The following is a 15,006-nucleotide window of genomic DNA, read 5'->3' as shown; positions in this document are numbered from 1 at the left end:
CTGTCCCGGCTTGTAAGGGTAGATAAAGCTTTTCCCAGTCTCTGGGGTAAATTGAGTTTTCTCTAACCTTCACTCCTGGGGTGATCTCTGCCTCGGTGCTGCAGCTTCTGGATGCTGTGCGTGTCCAGGGATGATCAGCTGCCAGGAATTTCCCGATGCAGGAGAAGGATTTGCCCGTGTTGCTTCTGACATGGTCTGGCAGCTAGCAAGCTGCGTTTGCAGGTTTGCAGACTCTCTGAGGGTCTGCTGAGCTCTGGGTCTTTCCAGAGTTACAGGATAGCTGGCAAGTAGTATTTATGCTGTGCTGCAGGGAGATTTAGCTCCGCAGATTAATCAAGATAGCTCTAGACTTTAGGCAGGGGGTCTCTCGGCTCCCCATATATGTATGGTGCAGGCATGAATGCGCTCTGCTTCTCAGAGGGCTTGCAGATAGCTTGGCTACGCCTTGAGATCAATGCATGAGGTCTAAGCCTCTGTAATGCTTGCAAGTGAGCAAGGCCTGATCCTGTGTCTAGGCCAATGCAAGCGGGTCAGGGCAGCAGGGTGCTGCTGTGGATCAGAGCTGAGTCTAAAATGCTCTAAGCTTCTGAACTGGTAAACAGTCTGGATCGTCTGATCGGACTGAACAGGACTGAACGTCTGACCACGTGGTGCTGCTGTGCACTCCTCTTTGAAGGCTCTGGGGCTGAGATTCATGGCTCATTGGACATCTAAAATGACCAGTCAGGCTGGCCGTAAGCCAAACCTTGCCCCAGTAGGCAATAGAGACATGCCTGGACCCTCACAATAGGGCATTACCTGCCCAGACTTCAGGGGTACACGGGCTGGGCGTTTGTGTGTTACACAATTTGTTTGTTGCCTCATGGGTCCTGGCAGAAGAACATGTCTGGGCACATAGAGGCATAGAAAAGCCTGAGTTTTGGGGCTACTGCCCCTCCACCACAGTCTCCTTTGCCAGCAGACATTCACCAATCAGATTGTCACTTTGCCAACCAGGGCTTGCTTACCCTTATTTAGGCAAGACACTCACAAGTGCATAAACACCTGTTTGCTACTTTGGGAAGGGATATAATGGCCCAAGCCTTTTGTTTTCCTCTTGTCCTTTCTTTCCCCATCAACAAAAGGGTGGGACAAACCAGGACATGTGTGGCAGTTTAGGCTGTTATCTGCCCCCCCACACTTTTGAATTTTGCCCCAGCTAACTCAGACGGGCTCCGGGAATATAAATGAAGCTATTTATTTTACAGCAGCAAATATACAAGCAGCTATTTACAGTATATACAGTTATATACAGAAATATACAAAGGATAAACAATACAGAAGCACAACTCCCCTCCCAGAAATCTGAGTCCCCAGGAGGGGTTCTCAACCACCCCAACACCTCCCCCTGCCCCTCTCAACCATACCCCAATCCTGAGAAAGAATAGAGTTGCAGCCAAGAGGTTAAGAAGGAAGGTTAGTGGCAGTGAGGTTAAGGAGATGTGGCTCGGTCTGAAGGCAAAAGCAAAGTGAGAACAAAATGGAGAATGTTATCTAATGTTTACTTCTTGTTCCCAGAGCTCTCAGCGAGACTGATGAGGGAAGGAGACACAACCATTGTTTTCCTTTTTTCAGCCAATTATCTAGTTCTTTTCACCAAAACATTCTAGCCTGCTTCAAACTAGCACAACATGTTTTAAGCCTACTTGCCTTCCAGGACAGATAAGATCAGTAAATATTCTCAATTACAAGTAGTATTGACGATACTACTTCTTGAAGTTCTCTTCTGACAAGGAAATGTCCTCAGTGAGGCACCTGACCAAAAATGATACAGAACTGTCCCACATGTTTAAAAGGTTTGTTAATGACTTTAAAATATTTTCCTCACTTTTGAATCTTTCTGAAAATGATGGAATACAGGGACTGTTAATAATCCAAATAGATTCCATTAAACTTGATGAAGATGTTAACATAAAATAGAACCAAGTGACACTATGAAAAAATGTGAGCCTGAAGTAGCATGAAAGACAACAAATGTAGCTACTATCCAGGTTGATAGTGGTCTATTCTGTTAGTTATTTGGATCATGGCCTAGAACAATATTTGATTACGATACTGATTCAAGAAAATATGCAAACATGATTAAGACCATCCACTTGAAATTAAGTGATATAGTGTATCTTCCCAATAAAACTTTTGAGTGATGTTTTGAGCGGGTTTTACTATGTTTATGTACTCCAATCCAATCAAACATTGACTCCAATTGGAGTGTTCTACTGAGGGGAAGCACAAGTTTTTTTCTGTCATAGGATAAATTGGTATTAAAAAGAAATGCACGAAGTACTGAAATTGTATACTTAACAAAAGGTCACTAAGCACATCTAAAATGCATCAAAAGCTATTGTAGTTGAAAGAGAACTTAAGCTATTTCTTTTATAGTAGAATATGTGTTTAGTGCAGTGATAGATAGTAATATCAAATATTTGTGTGAACTCTGAGCCACGAATGTGGCCAAGCCATCCATGTACCTGATGTGTTTAAGGAGGTAGCCAGATAATGCAGGAGAAAAATTAGAGAGGCTAAGGCCCAGCTAGAACTTAGGCTGCCACTTCTGTGAAAGATAACAAAAAGCACTTTTATAAATTTATCAATGCTAAAAAGAAGGGCAAGAAGAGCCTCCACTCCTTAGTGGACCAGGAGGGGAACACTATAACTGACAACGAGGAAAAGGCTGAGGTCCTGAATGCCTTTTTCACCTCAATTTTCAACAGTAAGGAGGGAGGAGTTCAAGGCAAGTGGCCTCTTGAACTGGGGGATGAGATCGGGGAGCAGTGTCTTGCCCTGGAAATTCATGAAGAATTAGTTCAGGACCTGCTGAGCCACCTGGACACCCACAAGTCCATGGGACCAGATGGGATCCATCCCAGGGTGCTGAGAGAGCTGGCAGATAAGCTGGCCAAGCCGCTCTCCATCATTTTCCAGCAGTCCTGGCTCACCGGAGAGGTCCCAGGAGACTGGAAAATGCCCAACGTGGTCCCCATCCACAAGAAGGGTCGGATGGAGGAACCTGGGAACTACAGACCTGTCAGCCTGACCCCAGTGCCAGGGAAACTAATGGAGCAGGTTATCTTGGGGGCAATAACTGTGCACCTGAGGGATGGACAAGGGCTCAGGTCCAGCCAGCATGGGTTTAGGAAAGGCAGATCCTGCCTCTGCAACCTGATCTCCTTCTATGATCAGGTGACCTGCTTGGTGGATGTGGGGAGGCCTGTGGATGTGGTCTACCTGGACTTCAGCAAGGCCTTTGACACTGTCCCCCACAGCAAACTGCTGGCTAAGCTGTCACCCTGCGGCTTAGATGGCAACACTCTGTGCTGGGTTAGGAACTGGCTGGAGGGCCGAGCCCAGAGAGTGGTGGTGAATGGTGCCACATCCAGCTGGCGGCTGTCACTAGTGGTGTCCCTCAGGGGTCAGTGCTGGGCCCCATCCTCTTTAACATCTTCATAGATGATCTGGATGAGGGCATGGAGTCAGTCATCAGCAAGTTTTCAGGTGACACCAAGCTGGGGGCAGATGTGGCTGGGTTGGAAGGCAGAAGGGCTCTGCAGCGGGACCTTGACCACCTGGGCAGATGGGCAGAGTCCAATGGGATGGCATTCAATAGCTCCAAGTGCAGGGTGCTGCACTTTGTCCACAACAACCCCATGCAGAGATACAAACTGGGGTCGGAGTGGCTGGAGAGCAGCCAAACAGAAAGGGATCTGGGGGTGCTGATCGATACCTGCCTGAGCATGAGCCAGCAGTGTGCCCAGGTGGCCAGGAGGACCAATGGCATCCTGGCCTGCGTCAGGAATGGTGTGGTCAGCAGGAGCAGGGAGGTCATTCTGCCCCTGTACTCTGCACTGGTTAGACCACACCTTGAGCCCTGTCTTCAGTTCTGGGCCCCCCAGTTTAGGAGGGACATTGAGATGCTTGAGCGTGTTCAGAGAAGGGTGACGAGGCTGGTGAGAGGCCTTGATCACAGCCCTACGAGGAGAGGCTGAGGGAGCTGGGATTGTTTAGCCTGGAGAAGAGGAGGCTCAGGGGAGACCTTATTGCTGTCTACAACTACCTGAGGGGTGGTTGTGGCCAGGAGGAGGTTGCTCTCTTCTCTCAGGTGGCCAGCACCAGAACGAGAGGACACAGCCTCAGGCTGCGCCAGAGGAAATTTAGGCTCGAGGTGAGGAGAAAGTTCTTCACTGAGAGAGTCATTGGACACTGGAAAGAGCTGCCCGGGGAGGTGGTGGAGTCGCTGTCCCTGGGGCTGTTCAAGGCAAGGTTGGACATGGCACTTGGTGCCATGGTCTAGCCTTGAGCTCTGTGATAAAGGGTTGGACTTGATGATCTGTGAGGTCTCTTTCAACCTTGGTGATACTGTGAAACTGTGAAACTGTGAGAACAGATTTGAAAAACAGACAAGCACAGAATGAGAGGGGGGAAAAAAAAAGAAAGAAAACATGCTGGCAGTAGTAAATCTTTTGTGTAGGTTTGCCTGCTTCAAAAAGTCAAGAAGCATGTAAGAGAGGGACCCTGAATGGAAGGGTCTACAGTAAAGGATGTAGCAAGCTTTTTAAAACGTTTGCAAAAGAAGAAAAAGTGACAAGATTATACAGGTTGGGATTTGTATTCAAGGTAGAGTTTAGTTACCAGTGTAAGGAAAGGAACTAGACTTTCTGAAGATTTTTACATTATTGATTGCTTTTATTTTTTAAGGTTATTTGTTTTAGTTCTTACACCATTTTTATATAAATATAAAGCATACCTTTTTTTTTTTTTTTTTTTTTTTACTATTCTTTTGTTTAGGTCTTACCAGGTGTCTGCATTTGAGATTTTGTCCCTGAGTCTCCTTCTAGGTGAAATGTAAAGTGTTGCCACTAGTCATAAACTAATTTTTCTTAGCAAATTTACATGACTAATCAAGGAAACCGATGGCATCATGTAATGATTTGCTCAATATATTTTCACTCTTCCTCATTTTTCAGCAAATCCTCTCCACACCTGAGAGCCCAGTGATGCGCCTCAAAGGACTCTCTCCAGACAGGGTAGCAGAATCCCAAGGCTTTTCTATCCATGCCACAGGAATAGCAATGGCTTCTTCCAAGAACAGGTTTTTGTGAATTGACTTCTACATCAAGCAAAAACAACGGACACAGCAAGGACAGCAAAAACACCTTTTATAAATCTCATATAAAGGAAAGTTTTGGAGTTTTTGGACATCAACTTTTTTACAAGTTGTTTAAGACTGATCATGGGACAAGAATGGTGTCAAAGAGCTGGACACTGAAATGAGTGGTAGAAAAGTATTTAGGCAAGGTAGAATGATAGTATTTGGAATAACAGAAGTGGTGTCTAAGCTGACTTTTAAGTGTAGAGGTTATTTTATATTTCTGTGGTATATTCACAGGTAGAGGCAGTAAACCATGTGGTGCATAAAGAGATGAATTCAAAGAAAATACACTTTCCATTAAATCGTTGTGAATCATATGGGACACAGATCTATGATTCTGTGATTCTGAAACTTCAGCAGTATTGATCAATTCATTTGCATGTTAATAACACAGATTCACGTTAGGGTTTTGGCCTACATTTTCCTGAGTCATTGCATCATGAATTTTGACTTGTTCTCTTTGATCTGGAAAACAGTTTTCATGGGAAGAAGGGGTGCTCTCGCCTTGCCAATTTAGTATGTAAGACATGGGCAGAGTGAGGAAAGCTAAAGGAGTATTTTTGATCATGTACTTGAATTTAGAGGAGTGCAAACATGTGAGGAATTTCCTCTATATTTTTTCCCTCAAACAGAATATTGCTGTGACCATTTGGATCCTGCAGACACAAATGCAAGCTTGCATCAGAGGAATTACACAAGAGACATTCAACAGACAAGTGTTGTTTAACTCTGGAAGGATACGGGTCAGAAAATGTGATAGAGACATATATAGGTAATGAAAGCAAACATGAAATGGTTGCTTCTGTTTCTCATAACACAAAAAGTAACATGTACAAATAAGGCTTAAATTAAGCAGAGGAAAACAAAACAACAAAAAACCCAGCAAACTCGTGATTACATCATGGAACTTGCCAGCATAAGATGTCTTGGGTAGCAGAAGTACAAATTTGATTTAAATGGCAGATTAGACAAATCCATGGGTGGAAGAGAAGTGCTTTCAAGAAGTTCAAATACAATGACACAAGTACAATTTGTGTGTTACAAGACCTCTAGGGTTTGCTGATTGCTTGACACTGCAATAGTGTATTTTGCAATGTGTTGAATTCATCCCTGCACTAATCCTTAACGTTCCTTCTTAGATTTCACAAAACCCAATAACTTCTACATTCTTATAATCTGAGTTGCAGTTAATTCTCCCCGGAATACTTTTAGTGCTATGTTTCTCAGTGGTGTAGCTGAGTGCTCATAACACTATAGTGTTTTGGTTAGTGCTGAACCAAGCTGTACTTTTCCAAACGTCCCTTGTCCTAAGAGTGTGCTGAGGGGTGGGCAAGATCATGGGAGTTGACATAGCTAGGCCAGTTGACCCAAACTGACCAAAGAAGTATTTCATGTTATATGACTTCAGCTCAGATATCTATACCAAGTGAAGGAAGGAAGTGTGGCAACATTCATCGATGACATCTGTCCTCTACTGCAACTGCTCCTGGAAGTATAGCCCTGTTTCCTAGAGAATGACCATCCACCATCTGCTGACATGAAACAGTTTGCTTTTGCTTCTGTGCAGGGCCTTCGCTTTGGCTTTGCATTATATTAAATCGATTCTGGTTTGACTCCTGGGCTTTTATTATACTTTCCCTCCCCCTTATCCATCTAAGGGATCCAGAACACAACTTGTCCTATTTATTCCTAAAGAACACAACTTGTCCTATCTATTCCTACACAACACAACTTATCCTATTTATTCCTAAAGAACACAACTTACCCTATCTATTCCTACACAACACAACTTATCCTATTTATTCCTAAAGAACACAACTTACCCTATCTATTCCTACACAACACAACTTATCCTATTTATTCCTAAAGAACACAACTTATCCTATCTATTCCTACACAACACAACTTATCCTATCTATTCCTACAGAACACAACTTATCCTACTTACTCCTACAGAACACTAATGATCCTATCTATTCCTAGGGAACACTAACAATCCTATTTATGTTGGAGAGGCCAAGACTGTGAGGACGGGTCTGTGAGTTGTCCCTCCGTGCTGCAGCACCAGAGCCAAGGCTGTGCCGAGTTGTTCTCCTGAGTCCTGCTCCCAGATGTCACAGCAGGACCCGGCCTCAGGCACTAATGGCCGCTGTTCCTGGCTTCCTTGGCTGCAGTGATCAGCGGGATCAGGCTGGAGACTGGCCCCGCTGATGTCACAAATGGGTGCTGTGCAGAAGAAGAAACACAAATGAACCATTTCTGTCCAAACTCAGGGGCCCACAGGCTCAGGCAGTGCTCCCCTGCTTCCCAGCCATAAGCACAAAGAGAACTGAGGGCACCACCTGCCCCTCTGTTTCCCTGCCCAGTCCCTTGCTACCACGCTGGGCATGGCCCATGGTGCTGCCAATCCATTTCTCAAGGTGTTCTCAGCTGGCTGGGACTTTGGCCCTGCCAGACCTCTGCGAATGCTGCTGCTGTGCCAGGACCTTGTAGCTTCCAGGAAGCTCAAATGCTCAAAACCCTTCCTTGGTTCCTGCTCCCTAAAGCCATGGGCTACTTTAGCTGTCACAAAGGCTGAGGGGCATCAGCCATTGCTCAGGGAACCTCAACAGCTCCAGGACATGTTTATCCCAGTAGGGTCCAGGCCCAGGGCTGCTCTGAAGGCTGCTGAGGTGCAGAGTTTCAGCAGCAAGACAAGAGCAGGCAGATACATGATGAAGTGCTGAGGTGCTGAGCTCTGCCTTGCATGGGAGCAGGGCCTGCCTGGCATAATTGCACCTGAGGGTCCATAGATGCCTTCAAGTGTTGCTGCTGAGGAAACCCTTCCCTGCACTTGCAGCTGCTTTGCAGTTTACCTGCAGCAGGTCCCTGGCAGACCAGCGCCTGTCCACATCCACCTCCAGGCAGCACTGAAGGAAGCTGAGAAGGGCAGCAGAGAGCTCCTCGGGGTTCTGCAGCTTTGGTGTCTCACCAGCAGCTAGCAGATCGCACACCTAGATGAAGAGGAAGCACAAGACTTCATCTGCTTCTTTCAGATCCACAGATGTTCCTCCAGAGCCCTGTCAGATCTTTCAGGCCCAGTCTCAAGGGCAGCTTCTTCCCTGGCAGAGGCATAGAGATGACGGTTTTGGACCAACAAATACTCCACCCTGCTGCAGCCACAGATATTCCAGTGTCAAAAGCATCTTGCCTTGATGCTGACTGCATTGGCTGACTCAAGGAGTCACCAGCACCAGCGTCTTTGACATCCCCACAGCAAAGCTGCTCCAGTTGTACAACAGTATCTACTGCTGTGCCCCTTACCCTGTTGTCACTTTCGCTGGCAAAGGGAGGCTCTCCTTCGGCCATCTCCACTGCCGTGATGCCAAGGGACCAGATGTCCACCTTGGCACCATAGGGCTCTTCCTTCAGGATCTCTGGAGCCATCCAGTGTGGAGTTCCAGCGTAGCTGGTCCTCTTGCTCTGCTCAGGGGTGAGCAGAGCGCAGACGCCAAAATCAGCTGAGAAGAAGACCAAGCCTTGTTAAAGCCAGGAGGAATGGGGACAGCAAGCCAAAGAGACACCCTCTGCACCCAGGCTTGCTAGGGCCATCCGCTTGGGTCTGCCAGCAGAAGCGGCCATGCAGTGGTTATCAGCACAGCAGCCAAAGCCCTGCTGAACCCATCTCTTTACAAAGGCCTCCAGCTCCATGCAGTGGCCTTGCTACACCTGAACTCTTGTCACTCCCTCTCTGTGGCAGGAGCTGCCCAAGCCACAGCCACTCTCCACGCTTGTTTCCTTTCCTGTCCTCCTCTGCATGCTGGAATTGCACTCTCAGCTGACAGCAGGGCTCCAGGCACTGCCACAGCCATCACTTCTGGCTACCTGGCAGTCGGTCAGAAGCAGTCCCACACCACATGCTGGGAAGGTAGCCCCTGACCAAGGTTTCTTACCCAGTTTCACAGACCCGTCCATCCCAAGCAGGATGTTACAGCCTTTGATATCCCTGTGGATGATGTTGTTGGAATGAAGGCAATCCAGACCTTGCAGACACTGAGGGATAAGACAGAAACAGGAGGGTAAAAAATCCATGGCCTGAGTTCATCCCAGGAGCTAGCAAAGGGCGCTAGGAGATTTCACTTCTAGATGGATTGTGAGCAATGTCAGAGTCTTGTGCTCTCCAGAGGCATAGCTTGCTGCTGTAGTGCTAGCAGAGGAATGACCTTCCACAGGAAGGCCCACTCTGTCCTTTGGTGCAGAGTATCCCCCGAAAGCACAGGCAGAGTGGCTGCTGCTGCACTGGCTGTGCTGCCTCCTTCCCTGTGGCAAATTCTGGCTGGCCAAAACAGAAAAGCCCTATTGCCTCTGAAGATGCCATCTCTCCTCTTCTACCCACCTGTGCAGAAGGACCACCCTGTCCCAATGTCTGGAAGCACAGGTGGCAGCCCTTACCTCCCTGCAAACCACTGCTGTTTGTTCTTCATTCATCTGGGTTGCCTTAACCACATCCCCCAGGGAGCCTCCAGCCAGATATTCCAGGACCAGCCACAGCTCAGCACCCACCAGATAGCTGGAAGGAAAACAGTGGCAGAGTAGAGCAGTGTTCAAGAGGTCACTTCTCTGCAAGGGAGTATCTCTGGCTGGCACTCTGCAGAGGATCCCTCAGCTGGTGAGAACAGAAGCACTCACCTGTCCAGGTAGCTGACGATGTTTGGGCTCTTATGGTCCCGCATCACGAGGATTTCATTTATCACATACTCCTCGTCCTCTGGAGCCACACGGATGTGCTTGATGGCCACCTGCAGTGACATTGAAACCCATGAGCTTCAGCAGGCTGCTGCACGAAACCAGCATGGACTCACTGTGAGTGTTTGTGTGGAGCCATAGGCAAGCTGTGCCCAGCTCTCTCCTTCCGAGACTCAGGAGCTCACCCTCATACATGACAATCTCCCCTTTCTCTGCTGCCTCGGGTGCTACTCACAGGACACAAGATATGTGGAGTTACTGCAGCAAAGAAACCCCCTTGCTCTGACAGAGCTTTCACTGAGCAGCTGAAGAGAGCAGAGGATGGATTTTGCCTTCTGGTGCTACTTTCAGAGGAAAGGGATGAGGGTGACCTGAAAGCCTCATCCCCAGTTTGCAGTCCTGGGGAAGGCAATGAAGAGCTGCAGAAGCTGCTGGCACTCCTGGCACTCACCTCTCGTTCTGTGGCCATCTCAACAGCACGATAAACAGCTCCATAGCTCCTGGGAGCACAAGAGCAGCAAAGAAAGGAGGAGGGGGTTAGTGCCTGTGAGAAAAAGGCAGCCCAGACACGAGAGCTCTGCTGCCTGCAGTGGCTCCAAGTGTCCTCTGGCATTTACAGGTGCCTCGAAGGCATAGCTGTGGTTGGACTTACCCTTGGCCAAGCTTTTCGGCTTCAGCGTATTTACTCTCAGGCTCTCCCATGCTCACAATGCTCCCTGGAAGACACAAAATTCAAGAGGCTTCCTTGAAGATGCAGCAGAGGAGATCACAGCCTTGTACTCAAGCAGAAACTATCTCTGCTTTTGCCGTGGCTGCAGAAGGAAGCTCAGGCACACCCAGCCCAGGCACAGCTGCCCTCAGAGGCAGCAGCAAGCCCCAGAATGCTCTGGCTGCCTCCAAGGATGCTCTCAGCTTGTGTAGGAAGCTGTGAGTGACTGCTGGCACTCAGCTGAGGATGAACATTGGGCGGGGGTTGGCCTGAGGCATGCACAAAGTGCAGTGCTGTCTCAGACAGGAGTACAGGACACATACCAAGCTTGTCCAGGGAGGCCTCATCTGGCTGCTGCTGCCTGCACCTCTCGCTGTAGGATCCCCACACCTGTGACGAGAAATGGTTTAGGGTCAGAAAGGAGGCTTGCAGTCTTGCACCAGAATGGCACTTGGAGGGCAGACCCTCAGGAAGATCCAGTCTGCCACATGCAGGGCTCTAGAGCTGTGTGGGTTTGCTGTCCCTGTCCCAGACTGCAGAGGCACAGTGGCAGGCTGCACAATGGCAGGGGCACAATGGCCACCTGTGTGGGACTGCGACTCTCTGCACTGATGACAGAGAGGCTGCAGGGATGCTTTGGGCAAAGCTGTTCCCTTTTTCACCAGCAACACTCAAAGACACACAGCCACCTTTTTCCTGGGACTGTGATGAATTCACACTCCCTGTCCCAGGATTCCGAGGGGACTCATGGCTACGGGACATAGGCAACAGATTGTGCTGCTGTCAGTGGCTTTGGTGAAGCACTAGGTCATGGCAGGATTCTAGCCCTGAGAGACTTCATCCGGGAGCTGCCTGACCAGAAACCTCTCACTGCGCATGTCACCAAACATGGCGCTGACCAGAGCTGGGACTTACTGATTTTCTCTCTTCAGATGGTGGGACCACAACAGGCAGGGGCTCATAATCATCATCCCAGTTCTCGCCATCCTCAGCCTCGACATCCTTGACTCTTTCGGATGTATCACTGGCAGGCTCCTCTCTGCCATAGTCCTCGTATTCATAGCCACCTGCTCCATCATAATCCTCATCAGCAGAGGCCAATCCATCTAGCAGGCATCCTGATCCTGGTGGTGTCTCCTGTGGACAGACAGGAGCACAGGTGACAGTCACCACTTGGGAGCTGCAATCACTACACACCACTTCAGTCTGCTTAGCCACCAGAAACCAGTCTAGACATGGCTAAAGTCCTGCAAGCCTCAGCTCTAAGGTGCAGTTGGCTCAGGTCATGGTAGGACTGTAGCCTTGGGAGTCTTCAGCCAAGGGCTGTCTGATCAGAAGCATGCCCCTGAAAGACACCAAATCCAGTGCTGACCAAGGCTGGCACTTACTGATTTTACACTTCCGGGTTGGTGCAGCCTGAGAGGTTGATGTTCACAGCTGTATGGCCTCTCTCCAAAGCCCTTCTCCTCTTCGTCGGAGCCAGCAGCAGCTCCAGCATTCTCTGCTCCTGGCCCCGAGTCCTGTGGACAGACAGGAGCATGAGTGGCTGTCACCACCCTGTCTTGTGAATCCATTTGGTGTTTTTCAGTGTGGCTAAGGACAACTAAATCACCCCAGCCTTCAGTCGGTCTCACTTTGCAGCACATCACAGACAGCCACACCTGGCAGCTGGTTACCTGCTCTGGCTTTGTGCCTTCCCCACCTGTAGCAGCTGGTTACCAGCTCTGCCCTTGCCCACCTGGACTGGAGCACACTGTCAGAGAGCTGCCTACACACAGAGGCTTGTAGCTGGGCTGAGAGTCAGGTGCAGCACCCAGCTGTGACAGGCAAGTGCAGAAAGGGGCTGCTGCTCTGGCCAGAGCAGGGAATGGCAGGACAGACATTCCAAGCACACCTCACGGCACGCTCCACGCTCCTCCACCCCTCTAGAAGCAGCAAAGGAGACTTCCTCACTCACCGAGGGATGGGCTGCCCTGAATCCACGGCCGATCTGATCTGCAAGGAGCAAGGGAACAGGCATCAGAGGCGTCGGCAGCCTCTGCTGTGGGCAGCCCCACAGAGCAAGCACACCCGAAGGGCTGGCGTCTTTCTTTCGCAGCAGCCCTCCAGCAGCACTGGCACTCATGGCAACAGGACAATGCTCTACCAGGTTGTTCCTTTGGCACAGTTCTGCTGTTTAGTTTCTGCCCTGCTTTGCCAGCAAGTCAAAGAAGTAGAAACTTGCTCAAGAAAATGCTTCCCGCTCTGCACAGGAGCTCCTAAAGCAGCTTTGTCACTCTCCTGTCTCTCGAGCTGCTGGCAGTGTTTCCCCGTGAAAGCTTCCCCACAGTGCCCCTTAGCCCTGGCACTGCTGTAGCCAGGAGCTCCAGCAAACCAGAGCTGTCTCGGCGGTGATCTTGTTTAAGACCCGGCTGGGCCACTGAGGAAGGCTGCGAGAGCACAGACACACAGCAGGCACACTCGCTGCTCTCTCTACTAACAGCCTCTACTCACTTGCCAACAGCCCTGCCATCAGCCAGGGCTTGTCCAGGAAAGAACCGGCGGCAGTGGCCCACTCCAAGAGGAAGGCAACGCCAGCAAGGAGCCGCATTGCCATCTCTGCAGCACCACGCAGCGACTGCCTGGGCAGCTACCCGAGAGGATCTTCTGGCAAGGGCAGGCACGGGAGAGTGCTCTGCGCACCGGGAGAGCGCTGCGATCGCCGAGGCGTCAGGTCCTGCTCCTGAGGCGGCAGGGCAGTGGCATCACAGCAGAGCGCTGCGAGGTGTGCTTGTGACATCAGCGCAGCTGCCCGGGCCCCTGCGCGCCTAAGCACGGAGGGCCTGGGCAGCTCTCCTCTGTCCCAGACACTCACCACAAGTGCTCATGCTCCATAACCTCTTGCTGAACGGATTCGTGGAGCCGTGGGGTCGGTTGGGTTGGAAGGGACCTTGAAAGTTCCAACCCCCATGTGCAGAGACACATCCACTAGACCAGAGCGCTCAAGGTGTCATCCAAGCTGGCCACAGACACCTCCAACGATGGGGAATCCACAGCCTGCTTGGGCATCCTGTTCCAGTTTCTGACCACCCACACTGTAAAGCATTTCTTCCTGATCTCCAGTCGAAATCTCCACTGTTTAAATTCAGTCTCTCCACCCTCGCCAGGCCACAAGCCCCTGTCAAAAGTCCTTCCCCAGCTTTCTTGTAGCCCCCTTCAGGTATACAAAAGCTGCTCTAAGGTCTGCCTGGAGCCTTTTTGGCCCTGCTCTGAACCTGCTCCAGCACCTCTGTGTTCCTGTTACGCTGTGGTCACTAGAACTGGGCACAGTGCTTCAGATGAGGTCTCAGCAGAGTAGAGTAGAGCAGAATCCTCTCCCTGTCCTGCTGCTCTCACTGCTTTGGGTGCAGCCCAGCACACAGCTCCCTTCTGGGCTGCCAACAACCGTTGCTGGCTGCTGTTGAGTTGTCCTCAGTCCTGAGCCCTTCTCCTCAAGTTTGCTCTATGTACCTCCTCACCCAGCCTTCTTTTGTGCTTGGGATTGCCCTGACCCAGGTGCAGGATGCTGCATTTGGTCTTGTTGGACTTCCAGGAGTAGCTCAGACAATGCAGAAGCAGCTGAACCTGTGTCCCTGTCAGACCACTGTGCGGGAACAAGGATGCACACAAGCAGCAGCCAACAGGACCTTTGGGTTAGGGTGCAGGGACCTTAGAGACCATCTACTGCAACCTCCCTGCCATGGGTGGGGACACCTCTAATTAGACCTGGCTGCCCAGGGCCTCATCCTGCATGGCCTTGAACATCTCCAGGGAGGAATCATGCACAACATCCCTTGGCAACCCTGTCCCTTGTGCTGAAGAACATCTTTGTAAGATCCAGTCCAAACCCACTCTTCCTCACCCCAAAACCATTGTCCCCTGCCCTGTCTCTAGACACTCTTAGGAAACGTCCTCTGCCCTTCACAAAGGTTTCCTTCAGATACTGGAAGGCAGCGCTAAGGTCTCTGAGGGTCCATTTCCAGCTTCTGACCACCCACGCTGTAAAGAATTTCTTCCTGATCTCCAGTCTAAATCTTCACTCTTCAAGCTCAGTCCATCCACTCTTGTCCTGTCACAACAAGCCCCCCTCAAAAGTCCTTCTCCAGCTTTCTTATAGCTGAATTCAGGTACTGGAAGGCAGCTCTAGGCTCTCCCTGGAGCCTTCTCTTCTCCACACTCAAGAGCCTCAGCTCTTTCAGCCTGTCCACAAAGGCAAAGTACTGCAGCCCTCTGATCATCTTCTGTGCCCTCCCCTGGACCTGCTCCAGTACTTTTATGTCCCTCTTATGCTGTGGGCACCAGAACTGGGCACAGTGCTCCAGATGGGGTCTCAGCAGAGCAGAGCAGAGCAGAGCAGAGCAGAGTCAGA

The 15,006-nt window shown here is 50.0% G+C and overlaps 1 protein-coding gene across 1 annotated transcript; it reads right to left on the bottom strand.

The window, feature by feature from the left end:
* Positions 1–7,291: 7,291 nt before the first annotated feature.
* On the bottom strand, positions 7,292–12,193 carry LOC135192986 (serine/threonine-protein kinase PAK 3-like). Its single transcript, XM_064176376.1, has 11 exons — positions 12,008–12,193; positions 11,535–11,756; positions 10,943–11,009; positions 10,563–10,626; positions 10,362–10,410; positions 9,854–9,963; positions 9,617–9,734; positions 9,118–9,217; positions 8,489–8,685; positions 8,041–8,178; positions 7,292–7,411 (listed from the first exon to the last, which is right to left on the bottom strand). The coding sequence occupies exons 1-11, from the start codon at positions 12,191–12,193 to the stop codon at positions 7,325–7,327; spliced, it is 1,338 nt and encodes a 445-aa protein (XP_064032446.1). The 3' UTR covers positions 7,292–7,324.
* Between the last annotated feature and the right edge of the window lie 2,813 nt (positions 12,194–15,006).

The sequence above is a fragment of the Pogoniulus pusillus genome, chromosome Z (genome assembly GCF_015220805.1).
Source record: "Pogoniulus pusillus isolate bPogPus1 chromosome Z, bPogPus1.pri, whole genome shotgun sequence".
NCBI lineage: Eukaryota > Metazoa > Chordata > Aves > Piciformes > Lybiidae > Pogoniulus > Pogoniulus pusillus.
The sequence above is the reverse complement of the archived record's forward strand: the minus strand, read 5'-3'. Positions and strand labels throughout refer to the sequence as shown.

What these genes read in the sequence shown, in the direction of transcription:
- LOC135192986 (XM_064176376.1), bottom strand. Translation starts at nt 12,193, where the DNA reads ATGGATTCACAAGACAGGGTGGTGACAGCCACTCATGCTCCTGTCTGT. An exon ending in AACCCGGAAGTGTAAAATCA is followed by an intron (nt 11,757 to 12,007) that starts GTAAGTGCCAGC and finishes GTCTGTCCACAG; the next exon opens with GAGACACCACCAGGATCAGG. An exon ending in CAGCAGTGGTTTGCAGGGAG is followed by an intron (nt 9,218 to 9,616) that starts GTAAGGGCTGCC and finishes CTTATCCCTCAG; the next exon opens with TGTCTGCAAGGTCTGGATTG.